Source organism: Mandrillus leucophaeus, unplaced genomic scaffold, assembly GCF_000951045.1.
Source record: "Mandrillus leucophaeus isolate KB7577 unplaced genomic scaffold, Mleu.le_1.0 Scaffold113, whole genome shotgun sequence".
Taxonomy (NCBI): domain Eukaryota; kingdom Metazoa; phylum Chordata; class Mammalia; order Primates; family Cercopithecidae; genus Mandrillus; species Mandrillus leucophaeus.
Genome location: NW_012099543.1, coordinates 5,563,004 through 5,583,818, shown reverse-complemented (window position 1 = coordinate 5,583,818; position 20,815 = coordinate 5,563,004). Strand labels below are relative to the sequence as shown.

The following is a 20,815-nucleotide window of genomic DNA, read 5'->3' as shown; positions in this document are numbered from 1 at the left end:
TCCTTCCTTCCTTCCTTCCTTCCTTCTTTCAATTTAATTTTATACTCATTGAGACCATGGTTCCTTCTTATGTTAATCATGTAGTTGGAGACAGAAAGTGGTGTTATCAGCAGATGGGTAGTAGGTCAGAGAAAATGGGAGAGTCAAGTCACTGAAATTCTTAATTTGATTTTAGAAGAGGTGAAGTAGATGTATTATTTAAGGTTCTTTTGGCTGAAAGTAGCAGAAACTAACTGGAGGGAACTGAGACAATAATAATAATAACTTGTTGGTGGGGTCCTGAAGTAGCTCATAGAACCCTAGAATAGATGTGCCATCAAGGATAATGGTATATGATGAAGGATTCACTTGTCTTTGGATTGAGAGATACCTCATACTTCTGGTATGTGCAAACTGACAGCTTACTATGATAGATTCATTTCTGATCTCTTTTCTGTGTCATTTTGTTTTGATTGCCAGATCTTTGTCTTAAATGGAGAGTCTTGCCTTCCTCTACTGATTATCAGGAAAAAGAATTTTTTGACATTTGGATTTGTGCTAATAATCCCAACCGCTTGGAGAACAGGTAGTTTTTGATTATTTTCTAAAATTCTTTATTCATTTTTAATTTCTAAAGTTCATATGTATGAACCTTGAAAATGTTAACTTATAATATAGATTTTAGCTTAGTACCTGGTATCTCTTCAAACTCTAACGCCCTGCTACCTGTGCAAAGAATATTTCATTGGTATGCTTTTCCATCAAATAAAAGAGATCTCGTTGTAACTATCTGAAGACGTTGGGGTGTGCAGCTCTGCACTTCCACCCGTGGGAGACCACAACCTGGTACTTAAGAGTTCTTCCTTCCAGTTCATTTTCATACAACATATGTCCTTATTCTACAGGAATGTTAGCTACTCAGAGAGTGTCTCCAAGGGCATTAAACTGTTAGACCATATGCTTTTTCTGCTTAAATCATGTATTGATTTCATTGCTTTACACTCTTGAGGAAAAAGTTCAAATTAAAACAGGAAAAAGACTGATTAAATATTGAAGGGTGTCAACATTATTACAAGCCCTTTTAGACTAGTATTTTCCCCCACAGGGAAAATGGTTAGTATTCCCCTTTAACAAAGGCACCCCTAAGTCAAGCATTGCCTTTCCATGCAGTCTGTTCTAAGTCCTTTGAGCTGGATATGTGAGTCAATATTTTTAATATAGACATTAGGGTAATAACTCCTGTTTGGTTATTTTTTATCTGGCTCTGAAAAAGAAGAGCAAAAAGATAAAAGAAAAAGAAAACATTTGGAAACTGCTGCTAAAACCCCTTTCACCTAGAGTCTCCAGGTTGTTTTTATTTAGAGACTGAAGAAAAATGTCAGAGGTGGCAAAGGCTCTTAGATTTCAAATCATGGTCCAGGTTTTTTTGTATCCCTTTCTTGTTTTGCAATGCAACCTTGTTTTTCCCAAATAAAAATTTGTCACAGAACCCAAAAATAAAGTAGATAAATGCAAAACTATCCTGATTGAGTTGGAGGCTGGGAACCAAAGGTGTCCACTTTTTTATTTCTGTTCCCTACTCTGCAGAAAGCCTAGAGCTCCAGGGACCATGATTATAAAACACTGATCTATTCTTTATACTTTATTTTGGAAAACAGAATTAAAACCCAAATCCAGGCTAAGAAACCTATGTATGAAGCCACTGGCCAAGATCTTCTGTTTCCTAACCTGTGTTCATCCCCAACTTGGGACTTAAATATCTCCCAAATAGGAACAAAGTGTTTGCTCAGTTTCAATATTAAGAATAGTTAATCATGTGAACTTACCATGAACTAAGAACTTTCGTATAGTCTAGGATTGTATTTAGAGTTCAGACTCTGAAGACAGACTGCCTGGGTTTGACTCCTGGTTCTATTAGCTGTGAAATCTCAGAAATTATATAACCCCCCTTTAACTCAGCTTCCCATACACTGGAATGTGGTATAATAATAGGATCTTTATGCATCTTCTCTGGATCCAGCTAAGTCCCATTGTTATGACAATCTGCTGAAAGTCCCTGGTCACTGGAGGCCCTTGATCCCCGAATTTAGGCTACTCCCCACAGATGTAACCCTATCCCTAGGACTTCTTAGACCAGTCTTGGGCACTGTCAGACCCACAGAACTGAGAAGCTGTCCTCTGCAGTTTCCCTTACCTTCAACTTACTGTTGTCCCTGCATTGGCACAGACTCGCCCCCTTCTGAAAAGTAACAGTACCATCTCAGAGCATTGTAAAATTAGTTTCAAAGCTGCATTAATTCTGTCTCTCTTTAAAAATTTAATTTTTAATTTGTATGAATACATGATAGGCATACAGATTTATGAGGATATGAGATATTTTGATAAGGCATATAGTATGTAATAATCACATCAGGGTAAATGGAGGTATTCATCACCTCAAGCATTTATCATTTCTTTGTGTTAGAACATTTCAAATAGTACTTTTAGTTATCATGAAATGTATAATAAGCTATTGTTGATTGTAGTCACCTTGTGCTATCAAATACAAGATCGTATTCATTTAATTCTGTCTCTTTTTCACATAAGAACAGTGCCACTTGTGATGAGTGGCTAGATAAATTTAGCCATGTTGACAGAAAACTGATGGACCTTAAAAGCCTATCATGCAAAAAAGTTTTCCTATATTTATAATTTTCTTAAGTCCTTGTTTCTTTAAATATACTGACATGATATTAACCATCTGTGTTTTATTTTCATGGAAAATATTGTGACAAAAATATGCTTAAAGTGGTAGCAAGAGATTTTAGGGAGATGTAAAGAAAAATTGATTAAAAGGGCAGTTAATTGAGATTTGGCACTTCCTTCATGGGAGCTCATTAACGGTGATGTAGATATGATGATTCCCAGGGAGGGGGAAGAAATTAATCTGATGACCTTGCTCAGTCCTTTGATTCAAAATGGTACGATGGGCCGTGCATACCTTGAGAATATGAGAATATGCTTCAAAATACATTATTGCTAGGCAAGACCCCTGACATACGTGCCACTGGATTTGGATAGAATCACTTAAAATAAGTGTAATAAAGTGATGATAAGTATAGTTATTTATTAGGGAGTAGTCTATGAGTAGAGGGACAGAGTAATGGGGTGAAAAGTGTCATTGTCTGTATTTACAGAAAATACGGTTTCTTGTCAGTAGTTAATTGCCAATTGTCAGCAAGGCCATTGCCAGTAGACAGCATTTGAATGAACAATGTGTAACTAGAACTTGGGCTGGAAACATGGTAATAACATTCTCTTACTTTGCAATTATATATGCTATCTCATTCCATTTTTATAAAAGGCCTATGAACTTTCCCTATTTCTCAGAGAAGAAAATAGAGAGGCTAAGAAAGGATTAGTAACTTGCCCAGAATTCTTCACTACAGCTGAAATTGGAAGCTAAGTTTCTGATGCAAAACCTGTACCCTTCCTGCCTTACCACATTGTCCGTTGGAAGGCATCCTTTTCCATTTCAGGAAGCCTAGTTTCATTCAGATACTTTTTAGTGGACAAAATACATCTTACAAATGGTAGTATTCAGTAACCTGGACAGGGTAAGGTGGAGCCATTCCTTTTTCGAACCATTGGAGCCTGGTTTTGTTTTCCACTTCAAGCACAGAGGGAGGCTGTACATTTTTGACACAGTATCTGAGAAATAGCAATCAGTATGCTTCCATTACATTCATACTATGCACTTATCTGCACTGAAAATAGGGATTACCAACAGAGTAAAAATGATGCCTATTACTTGGCTGAACCAAAAATGTCTGAATTTTGAAAAGGATGTGAAAAAATATCTATGGATTGTATTGCATATTAAAGTGTAATTCTTGTCCAAACATCTTTAAATGAAGACAATTGAATGAATTGCATTCTAATAAAATGCTTGAGGTTTCTTCCTTCTGGATAAAAACTTAATGTTGTCACAGGTTCTTTTCTGAAATGAAGTAGAAGGCTTCTACTTCTGAAATGAAGTAGATGCCACCCCACAGTTGTCTTCAAATCAACACTGTGGGTTGCTGTATATATAGAAGTTGTCCCTAGGGTTTGTTTATCTAGCACCTTTCTTTGAAAATAACGATAATAACAAACACCATGTGTGGGTGGAATTAAGTGTTTTTTCACAGTAGTACCTGAATTTGATTGTAGTTCCTAACTCTTCTCTGCTGGTATGGGGCGAGAAAAATATATGCTGCAGCCCTGAAAAACAGAGAAATGGTGGGTCTCATCTGCCTCCCTTTTCCCTCACTGTTTCAGATGGGAGAAAGTCCTCTCTTGATCCTCTGCCTCCTCCTCCCTTGCCTAGCCTAACACCCATGCCTTTTCTGTGACTTTGTCCCTTCCTCCTTTTTTTGGTGGTTCAGTGTAACTTCTCCCCTCCCCACCCCCAATCAATAATAGAAAACTCTTTGACCCGGAGCAGGCTCGCAGAACTGACCTCAGCGTCTGACGACACTACTGCATGTTCCCCGCCATGCCCTGAATCAAAGCGATGCCCAGTGGGAGCTGAACTTCTTGTCTGTATTAAGCCTTGATACCAAAGTGAACAAAATAATATCTTACTTTTTCAGCAGTTTGGCTGACTCAGTTCCCCAGTACATAGCCACAAACGCAGAAGTAAGAAAAGGAAAAATGGCCTCAAACCTTCCAAACCATAAGCTTTGAGGGTTATTCATTTTTTTTTGTAATTAAAACAAGGGATATGCTGATCCATAGCCTGTGTATTATTCATTTACAAATCCTTCTACATTATTATGTACTTACTAACCCACAAGTTATTAGAACAGCATATCTGTAAGGCTGGAAAGCAGATACTCTTATGGCAGCAAGCACTTGGGCAGGATGCTGCTGTCAGGACCAGTGGGCGATTTGGGGAAGGGGCTCTAACGCATCTCATTGCCTCCCGAGGCTGTTGCTGAATCCTACATCACATCATGTAGTCACTGGTCTTCACAGTGATCCTGGGTCATCCATATGTTTCAGAGGCATAATTATTTGCTATATTTTAAAGAGATATATATTTCGCTACCATTTTTGGCGGGGGGAAATGGCAATGATGAGATAAGCTCAGTGATCTCAAATAATTTTTGCAAAAGGCCTCATTTTATTATAATGTAGAATAAGTGAAGCATTAGCAATATAATTGATGCTTTCCCATCCTCGTAAATATATGCTGTTGTCCACATTTTTTATTAGCTGTTTTCCATGCAAATTGGAGATTTAAGGTTATTTGTTATCGAAAGCCACCAATACAATGCTTTTCCTTTGTATTTGAATTTTGGATATATGACATAAAGAGTAACTGCTTGTAGAAGTAAATCATCTTTTACAGACAGTAAGTAGTTTTATATTTCTCCTGATGTTAATCTTGTACTTGTTGATTCTGAAGTTGTCATCAGGTAGAACGTCTACCTTCCATCCCGCTGGGTACCATGAGCACAATATCACCATCAGAAAATGAGAAAGAGAAGCAACTTAGAGAGTCGGTCCTAAAGTATCAAAATAGACTGGCAGAACAGCAGCCACAGGTGAGTTGTAATTAATTCCTGCCAGTTCTCCCGTGACTCTTGAACCGTTGGTTTCATAGGTGCAAATTGACTAAAGTGGTTTACACAATAAAATGTGTATACTCTTTTTTCTGTCCTTTTTGATGTCTTTTAATTTGAGATCTAAGACAAGTTCTAAAGGGTGAGTTTTGTAAAAAAAAAAAAAAAAAAAAAAAAAAATACTGTATATGTGATATCTAAGCCCATCTACACAACAATGCATGTGAGAAATAGGGACATTTGTTTCTACTCCACAGCTGCTCATAGAGCCTTATAGAGTCAGCCAGCATGTCCAAGGTCATGTGGTCAAGGCGCAACACAAGTTTGTGTAACTCCAAAGGTCAGGCTGTTTTTATTTCATTCCTCCCTGAGGGAGGGTTTTAAGGTAAAGAGTTCTTTTAAAAAACATTAACCTATTAATTTAGAAAGTCAAAGTCATATTTAATTGTTAAGAAAATTCAATAAATTAAACATTACTATCAATCAACATAGGTAACCATGACAATTTCGAGTGTAAGAAAAAGTGGCATGTAGAAAAATTATTTTATTTTCTTGACTAATAATTAAATTTCTATAGATTTAGCACATGAATTCATTATTTTTTAATTGTGTAGCCTGTCGGCTTCCTCAGACAGCACTTGCAGCGTATGTCCAAATGTGTGGACACTTCTGTAGATGTCAGGAAATAAAATGCTTATTAAAATAGAAAATTCAGTGATGAAATGGGAGTTAAGCTCCCCAGCCATAGCAGCTTATAGTAAGTGTTTTCCTGGGCTCATAGATCACTCTTTTACCTCACTTGGCTTGTTAGGGCTCTGCAGTGCAGGTCAGAGACCACCTGAGAGTACAACCAAAGAAACCAGAGCCTTCTTTTTTACCCTGGAGTCTTAGGGTCTCTCTTGGAAAGATACTGAGAGTCACTTTGGAAACACATTCTCCTAAGCACTCCCCACCTCCAAAAAGTGGCTCAACTTTCTACAGTTTTTAAGACCTCTAGTCATGGGTTTGATAACAAAAGTCAGAAATAAAGGTTTCACAGACTTTTAATAAATAATTAGGTACATTTGGATCTTTTTGTTATGAAATATTTTAATTTCGTTTCTTATTTACCACACTTTGTAGCTTTGTGAAGGCATTCAGCACATTAAGAATTGATTGCATGTTTATTGCCATCTCTGGACATTGTTTTTCTTTTCTATAGCGGTCATAGCCAACCCATGTATACTAATAATGCCAATCACCAAGACTTAATTAGCTTGTTGTTTGTTTAAGATTAGATGTTGTATTCATCACTGAGGTAGAGAATTCGATGGCAGCTGATGGAATAGCAGATTTGGGCCAACAGTTCTGTATTCTTTTTTCTTGGTAGTTGATTTTTTTTTAAATAAGATTTAAGCCAAGGTTATAGATTCAGTTTGTTTCAAATGTAAACAAAGAAATTTAGCAGTACTTATATAGAAATTCACTGCCAGTACTTCAAAGGACATAACCCTCTCCATCCTCCTTTTCCCTTTTGCAAAAGGAAAATTCTACAAAATCCTTTTGTGAAAAGATTCCTAACGTCTTTTACATACTTTCTAGTACTTGGGGCCTATAACTGACCCTGCTTTTGTGGTAACCAAGGAAAGCTTTGGGTTGAGGTTCACTCAACCAAAGGCAACCAGTTAATTTTGAGGTGATCACTGAGCACATACTTGCCCTCAGGTCTGCCCCAGGCTGGGAATTACGGGGAATACAGAGATCTGTAATACCAAAATCTGAGTTCCATGGGAGCAGGAATAGTCTTGGTTTTACTTACTGTGAATCTGTAGTAACCAAAACAGTGCCTGGCATATACTCGATAGGTAGTTGAATCAGTAAGTAAAACATGCCCTCAGATATTATACAGTCTTTTTGTGGACCAAGTCTAACAGCTATTTAAAAATGAGCAACCACTATAAAGTAATATTAATTCAAATGTGTTTTCTTACTGTAATTGACACTGCAATAGAAGTTTACTGCGAGGGCAGCTTCAATCACAGAAAGTTATATGGGGGGTTGGGCGTGGTGGCTCACACCTGTAATCCCAGCATTTTGGGAGGCTGAGGTGGGCAGATCACTTGAGGTCAGGAATTTGAGACCAGTCTGGCCAACATGGTGAAACATCATCTCTACAAAAAATACAAAAAAATTAGCTGGGTATGGTGGCTCATGCTTTATAATCCCAGCTACTTCAGAGGCTGAGGTGGGAGTATCTGGGAGCAGAAGTTGCAGTGAGCCCACGCCTCTGCACTCCAGCCTGGGGGAAAGAGCGAGACTCTGTGTCAAAGAAAAAAAAAAAAAAATCAAAGAAAGTTATATAGTGTAAGTGACACTTGTATCTTGAAGTGTATTTAGGATAAATAGAGGGAAAAAGATAGGGCATTTCAGGTGAGAAAAACAACCTAAAGGAACACTTGGAGATGAACACTGATTTGTTCTTTCATGGAACCAGTCACTTAGATTACATGCTAAGCTTACATATTTTAAAAATTAAACTCAGTATTTGTGTGGTATCTCTCTTTTAAAAATGGCATGTCTTGTTATAATGATGCAACTCCCATATAGTTATGACATGGTAATTACTGAACAGAAGACCTCTGGAAGATGACCTTGATTCCTCCTTTCACAAAATAATCCATGAGCATGTTAAAAAACTATGTTTTGGTGATATTTATCTGATGCCAAAAATAAGACTAAAAATCATGCAGTGTTCAATGTAAACTTCCTGTCCTCTTTCTAAAACCCTTTAGAAGAAATTTTGGAATGTGGTATAAGAAAGGATGGGAAAGCTAGAAAAACAGGGCATCATTGGCCCCATTCAGTTTCGGGTGTAGGCTAGACATCACTGGAAAATCAAGAACTGGCTAATTCATTACTGTGATTCACTGTATGTCTATTGTTGGTGTCCATTCGCCCATTCAGTATCACAAAATCATACAATATATGCCATGTAGTTATTATTTGTCCTTCTGTTCCTCCCTCCCACTCCCAGTGACCACTTATCCATTGACCAGACCTAGGTAGTGAATATAAAAATGACCTAAACCTGCACGCCCTATCTCTTAACTCTCTTACATTTCAGCTTTAATGGTAGCAGGCATCTTGATCTGGAAAATGAAGGGTTGACTAGATAAATCAAAGATCTTTCTGTATTTTAGGTTCTATGGGTATCTAATGATTAGATGGTAAGAGAGTTAATCCTAATCATTAGATGTTGTCCCGTAGGAGAAAATGAAGTAGCAAGATCTAAAGGTATCGTTTCCACATGGTATCTTATTTAATTCCGACAACACTCCAGCTAGTGATACCTATTTTAACAAAGAGGAAAGTGGAATCCAAAAAAGTTAAATAATTTTAATCAAGTCAAATAGCTTTAAATGGTGAAGTTGGAATTTATTTCCTTTTTGCCTAATTCCAGCACCATTTTTCTCACAGTCTCGTAGGAAAAATACAGACAAAAAGGACATAAGAACATTTACAGTAGCAACAAACTTATATATTGCAAATCATATTTGTTAAGGGAAATACCTAAGTTCAGTAAACCTAATAGGAGAGCTCAAATTCAAGATCCGTCTCCTGCGGTGCATTTTATAGAGTAAAGGGGTTGTCCTCCATGTAATTGGTAAGCTATGTCAACAAACCAAGATCCTCATTATAAATTGTACTTCTGAATACAACCCATCCCCATCTTAATCCTTCTGAATAGATGAATGAGTAATCTCTTTCTAACTACTTTCAGCTTCATTCCACATTACCTGCTGTTTTCTATACCGAGTGACAAGTGCCACCTGCTGGCCAAGTGATGAAGCTTTTATTTCCATTGTTGCACTGGATTGCTCAGTTGTTATTGGCATATTAGCTGGATAATTGCTATTTTTCGGTAAACCTAGGCAATAATTTTAAAACCATAATGTTATAAAATAAATGTATCTGTATTTCAGGACCTCCTCGTTCTCAAATTTACCTCTTTCTCAGTTTTAACTTACAATTTCTCTTCTACCTTCTATTGTATGACAAGGATGATTGTGTCATTATCATGCACACAGAATCTAGTTTTAGTTACACTTTATTCAGAGTTTTATGGTACCATCTAAAATCCACTTAATACCCTCAGTCATTAAAAGACAGATCATACCTTTATCCCTGAATTAAGCTACCCTGTATTTACCCCTTTATACCTAAGTAATGTTAATGAGTAGCATATTTGCATAATCAATATATTTGTGCAATGTGTGATGAATTGCTTATGTGTCCCCTGGGTCTTTCTGAATTAATCTTTTCTATTTACTCTACATTTCTTGGTATACAGTGCAGGCTGTCTATAATCTGACACTAGTTGCCTTTCTATTAACATAATAGCATTCGTTTCTTCCACTCTGTATGGTGCTTCTACTGAGCTTCTCCATGTTCCTTACGAGTATTTACTTCCATGCTGCTCTGCAGGCCTTTGTTTCTGTATTCTTGTCTGGAGCAGCCTCTGGTCTTTCTCCAGTCCTTCAAGATTCAAAACTATTGCCAATCCCTGTATGAAGTCTTCTTTCATTTACCTACTTGGAAAAGTATCTCCTTCCTTCCAGTTCCCTTTGTCCCATGTGGTCTCTCTTAGAGTGTGTTTTACTTTCTACCTGGTATTATAGTCACTTTTTGTCTAATGTTATAGTTACTTATGTATCTGATCTGTCTCCCATATCAGATTGTATGCTTTTTGAACTAAAGGACTATTTTTATTCATCTTTGTATTTCCAATGGTACCTAGGCCTACAGCTTTCATATGTAAGTATTTAGCAAACAGTGAAGGATGGAAAGAATAATTTGATTTATGCAGAATTCCTAAAAGATGAATATTTTCTATCTGATTGGATTGGTTGACTCTACATAGGTTAGACTTACCACCTTCTGCATATATTACTGAAGACCAAAATGTTCTTATACCTGGTCACAATAAACTGTCGTATTTGGATTGGAATACAGAGACTGCATTTGGATTTCATTTGTCATGTTCATAGTCATCCCATCAAATATATAGCCTTTATAAGACTTCATGCCTGGTGAGAAGGAACTCCAACAATAGAATTCTGTTCTTTTTCAGTGCTCATGTGGACACACATACACACAGAAATGAAATAGTGTAATCTGGCAATTCCCACATTGGTTGTTTTAGCTGTAAATGCAGAGCAAAGTAGTCTTGCCAAACTTTTAGCTGTGTTTTTCAAATTGAATGGCATATCTGAGGACACCTTTGTGATGGAGAATGTGAGTGCATTTTTCCATGTAGAACTTAATCTTTTTAATGTGTCATTATTGTGTAGGCTGCTGAGGTTTCAAATCTGTATAACTATAGTGACAGATGCCATAGAAAATATATTTATTCTTCAAGAGTGCTTTTCAGTCTCCTTATATAAACTGTCATCATCCAAAATTTGTGACACCTAAAAGTCCTTGTCTAACAAGAGGCTATTCTAGTTATTGTAGATGAAATATTTTACTTTATTACTCTTACTACAAATATCTCATTTTTCTATGGTGATGAATTGCTTTTTGAAGAGGGATAATGCATAATATATTCACACTTGTGCGTCCTATGCCCTGTGTTCATGGCATACCAAATGAGACATTAAACAAATTGCTTGTGATTAACTAGTGTGCAAGTCCCTTGAAGGCAGATATCATGTGTTGCTTTCTTCTGTGTACCTCCTACCACCACACCTGGTGCAATGTTGGGCACAGTAGGTGTCTAACAGGAGTTCAACTCTTCAACTTGCACTGCTTCTCCAAATTATTTTCTTACTCGTCCTTTCTTGAGAAGCTGACATCATACTTCCTGATGGAACAGCATTTGTGGTTTACTGAAGACTCAGACAGCACTAATGATTAGAGAGCATCAGAACAGCCTGGCATTGTGGCACAGTGTGGTGCAGGGAACTCAGGACATTCTCAGCTCCTGGCTTCATAAGCAACTTTATTTTACCGTGGTGTTGACACTGAGGAATGCCGTCCATTGTGTCTACTCCTGGGTTTCACAGAAGTGACCAAATGCTGTTGTCAAAGGCCAAGAGGAGTTTGAATCCAGAGGGAACACATTTTTCCTCCCAGAAGGACAGTAATAGCTTTGGCGGTTGCAGGCAGTCTTGGCACATTACATCCCTCCCTTTGCATGCTAGTCAGTCATTCCTGCTCACATCTCACAGCAGAGATGGAGCGAGGGGTAGAGGTTCAGATGTGTTGCCTGAAATGATTTTCACTGCAGGGAATACTAATTTGGGTTTTAATGCGAATACACCTATTTGATCTCTACCCTACAAAAACTCCTTAAGCGTCTGAACTCCACGTACAACCAGTCTCCAGTTAGTGTGCATGTTAATCAGGGACTATCAGAGGCTGCCTGCTGTCCAGGGTACACCTCAGGGTCTGTTTCCTGACTCTGCTCAGAGTAAGATATAAGTCTTCAGCTTCCTTCCACAGCAGGCTGCTCGCTGCTCCCCTCTCAAGGAAGTCTGTGCCTCCGCGCCTGTACGCTCTGGGCACCAGCCTACCTGAGCCCTGCCTCTCTGAGCTTGAATCCTGTTTTTCAATTTGCTTGACCCAATGTCCTTCTTACTTAAGACCTAACTTTACATTTTGAATTCAGTTTGGGGAACTGTGTTTCATGACTGTTGTTGACTTTGAACTTAAACCTTGTATCTTGTACTCCTGATTCGACCTCATTCATCCTTGTCCCCTGACCATGTATGTGATCTGAATCTGCTCCCTTCCTGTGTCTCAATTCCTGGAGGCCAGAGTAAAATTCATGCTTAATCTTAATTGGGCTCTATTTTTCACCTTGGACTTTACCAACATGTGATTTAACCTCTCCACTGCTTCTGTTAGTCTTCCCCCACCAAGTCTAGCGTTCTAACCAGGGTGTAAGGTCTCCTGACACATCAGAGATTTGCATTGAGTCCTAAAGAACTAACTGACATTTGTCCATGAACTTTGGCTTCACAAGGATCTAGAATAACTTTTCCTCCACTTGGCGGAACCCCAAAAAGGTCTTGTAGGCACAAGCCAAGACCACTAGGAATAATTTCTGGCATTTGAAAATAAAACGAAGTATTAACTTATAGCGCTTCTGAACAGCAGCAGATCTAGTTTGTTTCTGTTTTGTTTTGTTTGAGTCTGAGGTTCCTACAATTTTTGGGATCTCTTTTAAAACAGAAAATGCCAAATTATAAATAAGAAGTTAGGACAGTGCCACGGAAGAGGCTTGTGTAATGGAGGGATGTTGCTGCTTAAGCTATATATACTTCGTGGTTCACCCACTGTTTGTTTTTGCATGTATTATATCATGTGGTCACTGCAGGGTTTTTTTGTAATAAAGGAGAATTACATATTTTTCATATTTCCAATTCTCTTCTCTCCAGTCTCTTCCCCAAGATTTCCATAATTATGTATACTTTTGGTGAATTCTAAAACTAATTCCTGTAACTGTACGTATTACATGGATGAAGAAACCTAACGAGATGGATGAATGGAGGGATGAAATGATAATAACATTTAGAATGTGCCTCTATTAGCAGTGCTGTAAATGCACTGACATTTAATCCTTAGTGCAATACTATGATTGTTATGATTCCTATTTTGTGGATGAGGAAACTGAGTCACAGAGAAATAATCTGCCAAAGATGGAGTTAGGAAACTGCAGAACCATGATTTTGGCCAATGCAGACTGGCTCCAGACCCCGCATTCTATTACTAAACTATATTGCCCCTCTGGCCAACATGACATAAACAATGTAGGAATACAGGGTAGATCTGAAATGTAGGATTGATTCTTAGTTCAAAGCTGTTCGAACGACTCTGCTTTTCTATTTTCAGTTTGGCTCAGTAGCTCTTCTGTGTGAGAGAAGTTGAGAAATTAACTGCTAATAGTAATCATAATTTCTTTTTCTCAGTAGCTCTGTCTATGGTGGGCAGGTTTGGAAGGCAAGGTGACTTTGGAAAGCTTTACAGAAGGAGGAATGCATAGGAGCTCTTTGAAGGAAGAGATGCAAGCAGCAGGATGTGGTGGACAGCATTGGCCTGGCGTTAGGATCCCTGCCTTCAGGTCCCAGGCCTGTTGTTCATAAGCTGAGTGACCTCAGGCCTGAGGTCTGTCTGGTGTCTGTAGTCCTTGGTCTGAGTACTCCCAGCCTGGTGAAAAGAAGCAGATTAAGACTATATCTATAGGTCATTTCTAGAGAAGCTTCTCTGAACGTTTAGGGCATAGGAAACCACGAGGAGGAGGCACAGCATTCTCTCCTGAGCGTGGAATTGGTGTGTTGCTTCACTGCAACTGGCTGTTCATTTGCTATTGGTGATCATTCCTCTCTTCCTTTGGGAGGGGAATAGGGAGAGGACAGAGTCAAGCACTTCCTATTTTAACAAATAAAAAAGGTGGGGGTGGGGAATTAAGCTAGATGTTTGCAAAGACCCATTCAAATTTTAGAACCCGTGAATATTAGTTGCCGATCTTCTATCACAAGCGGCTACATTTCAAATATCTTTATTTACTGATACCATTTTGAATATAAACATGATATTTCTGGAGCAGAGCAAAGTATTATATATAATACAAGGAATCATGCTAATTACCCTTTGCTCCAGTTTTTACCCCGGAGCAATGGATCGGGTAAGAGTCAGATCAGATGATATCTTACAATTTGTACTGTAGGCAAAGAATCCTAAGAAAATGTATCTGGACATTTCTATAGGAGAGCGGCAACCACGCTCTCCACACTCTTTTGCTCTTTGGGAAGAGCCCTGAATTATAACTCCTACCCTTTGGAATGTAAACAGATCTCTGGGGGTAGGGAAAGATGAGACTAGTTTCTCCAACTTTACAATTCTGGTCTTGTCTCTGTGGTCCCAGGTTTTATTCCTCCCTTAAAATATAAACACATATTTCCAGGGAGGTAAATGTCTCTGGAGACAAATCTCTTCACATGCCCTCTCCACTAATAATCAGTTGCAGATTAAATTCTAAGATTTGTTCTTTTAGTCCAAGTCCCAAGTGAAGTAAATTTAATCAGAAAATCCTAACTGTACAGAAACATAAAAGTATTTTCTCTATAGTCCCACAAAGAATTGATAGAAAATTAGAAAGGAGCATTCTTTACTTTTCAGGGCTGTGAGTCTGTCTGAAAACGTCACAATTTTATAGAAATAGTCACTCCTGAGATCTACACCAGACAGACTAAACAAGAATCTCTGGGTCTGGTGCTTTGGAATCTGCATTTCTGCTGCTTCCCAGATGATTCTGTGCACCACCAATATTCACTTCTTTATTCCTGGTTTAAGGATTCTTCAGTTTTTCTACTTACAGAGACAGTTCATCTTATGCAGTTCTCACTGATTCAGTCTGCGATTTGCGGGACTTTCTAAACTCATAAAGAAATGTAATAGTCTTGCTGGGAGAAGTTATAAGTGTCATTTAAAAATGAATACTGATATTTTCAAGCTTTCTAGGGTAATGATTCTTCTTTGAAATCTGAAAAGATGATGACGATGATAAAAAAGATGCTATCATTGGTAAACAGCTATTCATTAAGTAACTCAGATTTTGAAGTAGGTTAACTGTGTTATTCAGATTTCTATTTTACAAAAATGCAATCAAAGATGTAAGAATGTATTCCTCAAGAAAAGTACACACGTGATTTTTTAAAAATGTGTTTTTAAAACTATAGGCCAACCCCAAAACTGATGCTGAAAATCTTTGTCTGTTGTTTGAAATGTATCTATTAGTGGAAATCTGTATCTCTAATTAGAACCAGAAGGAAAACTTTTAGGGGAACTATTTACATTTTTCATTTAGGTCAACTTCATTTAGTACACTTAACATGTGCAAATTTAGTGCACTAATTATATGTAAATCACTCTTTCCACAGAGGATGCTTCAATAGATAAACCAAAAATCCTTTTTGTCTTAATGCTTTAGAAAACTTTCTCCTAATCTTGTGTTTTACTATTTTGCTTTGACTTTTTCCCTTCAATTTCATTGGATTATTAAATTAAGTGTGCAAGTATTTCCTTTGTATCTATTATGATCTAAGCATTGTGCTAAGTCCATTGGGCCTTATAACAGAAAGGCCATTGCCAACCTCAGCAAGATAAGTTTCAGAGGGAAAGCCAGGTAGGATGAGGGGAAATGGTGAATGGAAAGTAAAGAAGTAGAAGCCATGGGTAATAAGCTGTGTTAGGAAGTTTTGTACTAAAGGAGCAAAGAAACATGGGGTTATAGCTAGAGCATTAGGTAGGGTTGAGGTAAATTCGTGGTTAGGAGAGATTAGACAATGTTTCTGGACTAAGAGGAAAAAGCCAGTAAAATTGAAGAAGTATAGCACACAGGTGTGATGGGACCTTTTTCTTTTTTTTTTCTTTTTTTTTTTTTTTGTTGTTGAGATGGAGTTTTGCTCTGTCACCCAGGTTGGAGTGCAGTGGTGCGATTTCAACTCACTGCAACCTCCGTCTCCCGGGGTTCAAGCGATTCTCCTGCCTAAGCTTCCCCAGTAGCTAGGATTACAGGTGCCCGCCACCAAGCCTGGCTAATTTTTGTATTTTTTTAGTAGAGATAGGGTTTCACCATGTTGATCAGGCTGGTCTCGAACTCCTGACCTCAAGTGATCTGCCCGCCTTGGCCTCCCAAAGTGCTGGGATTACAGGCATGAGCCACCGTACCCAGCCTGGGACCTTTTTCTTGTAAAGAGTCCAGTAAGGACAGGAAGGAAGGATTACTAGGACCGAGGTGCAGGGTTTAAGTTAGGACAGGAGGAGGGACATTTTTTCCTCTGAGATTGTGGAAAAGAAGTTAAGGGTGTTCACACACACCTAAAACTTTTATGAAAAAGGTGGGCTTTATGTGGAGGGTACAGTAAAGATTTGGAACAATCTTTGTGGAGATGGATACAGAAGCTAGTTAGGGACAAGTGAAAAGATTGTCCAGAAGAGTATGAGAACTATGCATATTTCTTGTAGTGTGGATTCAATGGTTATATATAGTTTAAGCATCACTGATCTGAAAATTTGAAATTCAAAATAATCCAAAATTTAAAATTTTTTGAGTGCGATACAACACTACAAGAGGAAAATTCATCTAGTTTATGTGACAGGTTGCAGTCAAAACAGTCAAAACGTTGTTTCAAGCACAAAAGTATCTAAAATATTGTATAAAGTTACCTTAAGACTGTGTATAAGGTGTATATGAAACATAAGTGATTTTCATGTTCAGACTTGGGTTCCCAAGATAACTAATTATATATATGCAAATATTCCAAAATTCAAAAAGTCCCAAATCTGATTCCCAGACAGACTGTCCTGGGTATCACTTCTGTTTCCAGGCATTTTGGATAAGAGATACTCAACTTGCACAAATTTTAGCAGCCTGGAATTTCTGCAAAGATGGAAAATGATGTCGTTGATCCAAGATTGAGAATTATGAGGATGGCATGGCAGAACATAGCTGATGTGATAGACTCTTTTTCTCAGATAGAATTGGGAATGGAAGGGAAGTCAAGAGGGTTATAATAAATTCGGAGAAAGAACTGTGGGAAAAGAAGTTTCTATGCGTATGAGGAACATTGATAATAATCCTGCAAGAATTAGAAGAACTATAAATTATAAAGAAGAGAAAAGCATTTCAGAGGTGGATAACTTTTAAGAGATGAAAAGACAATGTAAGTTGCTCAAGGTGACTGAACTTGAGCTGCCCCTGGAGTTACAAAGTGAAAGTAGCATGTGATAGAATTAAAGAAGATGTACAGGACTCAAATGGGTGGGAGGAATATATCCAACATTCTTAAGGATATGGTGCACTTTACTAAATATATAGTTAAAACATAACCCATTCATTGACTATGGTAAAAACCTTCTAGGTATAGATCTAAGGTAGAAAAGGTGTTCAGTGCAGCTGTCTTTGAATTCTTCCTCTGTCTCCTGCTATGTTCTTCCAATTATGAGTGAATTTTTGCCTTCATCGTGTTACTGGAGGTCATTACTGTGTCTGTTCTTGCTTCTGTATTAACATAAAATGTTTTATTTGGGGCTAGGTGTGGTGGCTCATGCTTGTAATCCTAGCACTTTGGGAGGCAAAGGAGGGCAGATCACTTGAGGTCAGGAGTTCGAAACCAACCTGGCCAACATGGTGAAACCCAATCTCTACTAAAAATACCAACAAATTAGCTGGGAGTGGTGGCGGGTGCCTGTAATTCCAGCTACTCGGGAGGCTGAGGCAGGAGAATCGCTTGAACCCAGGAGGCAGAGGTTACAGTGAGCCGAGATCGTGCCACTGCACTCCAGCCTGGGTGATAGAGTGAGACTCTGTCTCAAAAAACAAACAAATTATTAATGTCTTTCTACTCAAAATGTAGTTGAGACATCTTTGCTGTGTTTTTCTATAATATCTCAAGTTCTTTTGTAGAAGCAACTCTGATATTAAAATGAAAGAGTGTAATTTATAGAACTTATAAAATAGAACTTATAAAATTTTTATTTACTCAAAATTCTGTTTAGTGATGTGATTAATAGTTCAGGTCAAAATCCATTACAATAAAACTAGCACAAAATAATTATCTTCAAGCTAGCACCTAAAATATTACAAACCCAGATAATTTAAGAGAATTGTACATTGTGAAATCCATTTTGCTGTATCAGGAACAAGACTCATCCCAGAGTGATGCAAACACTGGAAGAGAGTATACACTGGAATTTAATATAAAGCATCCAAATACTGTGATAAGCTCCAACAAGTAGTGGAGAAGTAACCACCTTTTGAATGTAGAGTAGACTTGTGGCACTGTTTTGGCCATGAAAGAGATGAGCAGTAGGCTCTAGAAGCATCTGTTTATCCTGCCAATCATCAACATATTGTTGAGAACCTATAATACTCAAAATCTTGTACGAGGTACTACAGATAAAAACAAATAATTGGGAGTTTACAATTTATTGAAAGAGACCCACATGTCAACATATAACTATTAGATATTGTGATACATACAATGATAAAGGTAGGTAAAGTATTACAGGGGACTTTTGGTATAAATATGGCTATATAGACTTAGCATTTCCCCTTTCTTTTTCTGAAAGTCTTCTAAGAGCAACACAGAAAATGGAAGACAAAAATGCAAACTGAAATTTTAGTCAAACTAGGAAACTGTCTCAGTCTCTTTTGTGATACTATAACAAAATACCAAAGATTGGGTAATTTATAAAGAAAAGAAATTTATTTCTGACAGTTCTGGAGGCTGGGAAGTTCAATATCAAGGTGCCAGCATCTTGTCAGGGCCTTCTTGCTGTGTAATCCCATGGCAGAAAGCAAGAGAGTGAAAGAGGGCAAGAGAGAGAGAGATTGAACTTGCAGTCTCAAATCCTGTAATAATTGGCATTAATCCATTCATGAGAATGGAATCCTCATAACCTAAACACCTCCCTTTAGGCCCAACCTCCGAACACGGTTGCATTGCAGATTAAGTTTCCAGTACATACTTTTTGGGGGACACATTCAAGCCATAGCATAGATGTATATCAGCATATTTCTCAGAGCTGCTCAAAACAATCGAGATGATGCAGGAGCTCCACAGGAAGAACAGAAGAGAAATGGAAGGAGGAGCCCAGTGCTAGCATATCAAAAGAATCAATACAAATACACTTACTGAAAAAGGATACATCTAGAGATGGAAAAGCTATAGCCGTTATCTGCAATAGCCAGCAGGCAACAGGAACCCTACTGGACCAACTTTGATTCACAGAAGTAGAAAATGTGAAATGCACATGAAAGGACTCAAATAAGGCACAATTTTCAGAAGTGATATTTTTTGTAGAGATCAGAGGAAAAGAAGCTAGGCTTGTGAAAAATAACTTGCCTAGAAATTTACCCTCCACTTACCCTTTCTATAGAAAGCTCTGGGAAAGAGCTGGTCCTGGAAAATCCAACTTTTAGAATGACGTGTTTTAAAAAAGCTAAACAGATACATTTAAAAAAAAAAAAGATTCCAGTAAAATATCAATAAGAAACCATATAATTATATAACAAAATACTGCAAGAAAAATGTTAAAGAATTCTAGCAAAATATAAATACAAAAAAGAAGCAACTATAGCCATTCCTGATAAAATTTTCAGAAAAACAGGAATAGAAGAAAACTCTCTCAATTGATAACGGGCATTTACAAAACACTTGCAGCTAAAATCTTGCTTATTAGTGAAAGAATCAATATTCTCCCACTAAGGTCAGGAATGAGGCAAGGGAGTTTCACTCTCACCCTCCAGTTCCACATTGTACAGGAGGTTCTAGATGGTGTGAAAAGAGAGAAAAAGAAAAGGCACTCAGATTGCAGAAGAAGAAGTAAAAGGTTTTTTTCTTTCAAAATTTGATAGTTTGTGTAGAAAACAGATAATATTTATAGAAAATTACTAGAACTACTGAAATGAGCTTTAGCAAGGTTGCAGGATACAAAATCAATATATAAAAATTAATTTTCTATATATTAGCAGCAAACAATTGGAAATGGAAATTGAAAAATACCATTTCCAATAGCATTAAAATATATTAACTACTTGGAGATAAATTTGGCAAAAGACATGTAAGACCTGTACAGTGAAAGCTGTAGAACACTGCTGAAAACATTAAATAAAACACATAAATGGAGAGAGATTCTATGTCATGAGTTTGAAGAGTCAACATTGCTAAGGTATCTATTCTCCCCAGTTAGCATCAATTAAAATTCAAGCAAGTATTTTGATAGAAATTAAAAACTGATTCTAAAATTTATATGGCATGCAAAGAATTTAGAATAACCTTAAAAAAGAACAAAGTTGGAGGAATCATACTACCTAATTTTAATACTCGTAATAAAACTGTAGTTAAGTCAGTGTGGTATTGGTGTAAAAAGAGACAAATATAGCAATGAAATGGAATAGAGAGTTTAGAAATAGACCCACAAGTATATGGCCAGCTGATTTTCAACTAAGGGACCAAGATGTTTTAATGAGAGAATAAGAATCTTTTCAACAAATAGAACCAAAACATTTGGATAGTCATATATCCACCCAAATAATAAACATTTATTCTTCTTTCCTGTTATATACAACATTATTTTGAAATGGATCATGGAGCTAAATGTAAAAGATAATCTTCTAGAAGAAAATATAGGAAGAAATTTTAGTGACCTGGTATTTGGCATATATTTCTAAAATATGACACAAAATGCATGAACTATAA

The 20,815-nt window shown here is 37.4% G+C and overlaps 1 protein-coding gene across 2 annotated transcripts in view; it reads left to right on the top strand.

Annotated features, from left to right (window-relative positions):
• Positions 1-20,815, top strand: part of MORC1 (MORC family CW-type zinc finger 1) — a 162,145-nt gene that overhangs the window by 91,689 nt on the left and 49,641 nt on the right. For both annotated transcript variants that reach the window (XM_011995501.1, XM_011995507.1), the window contains exons 16-17: positions 460-565; positions 5,411-5,549. In XM_011995501.1, the coding sequence (XP_011850891.1) occupies positions 460-565; positions 5,411-5,549 (245 nt within the window). The remainder of the gene's footprint in view (positions 1-459; positions 566-5,410; positions 5,550-20,815) is intronic.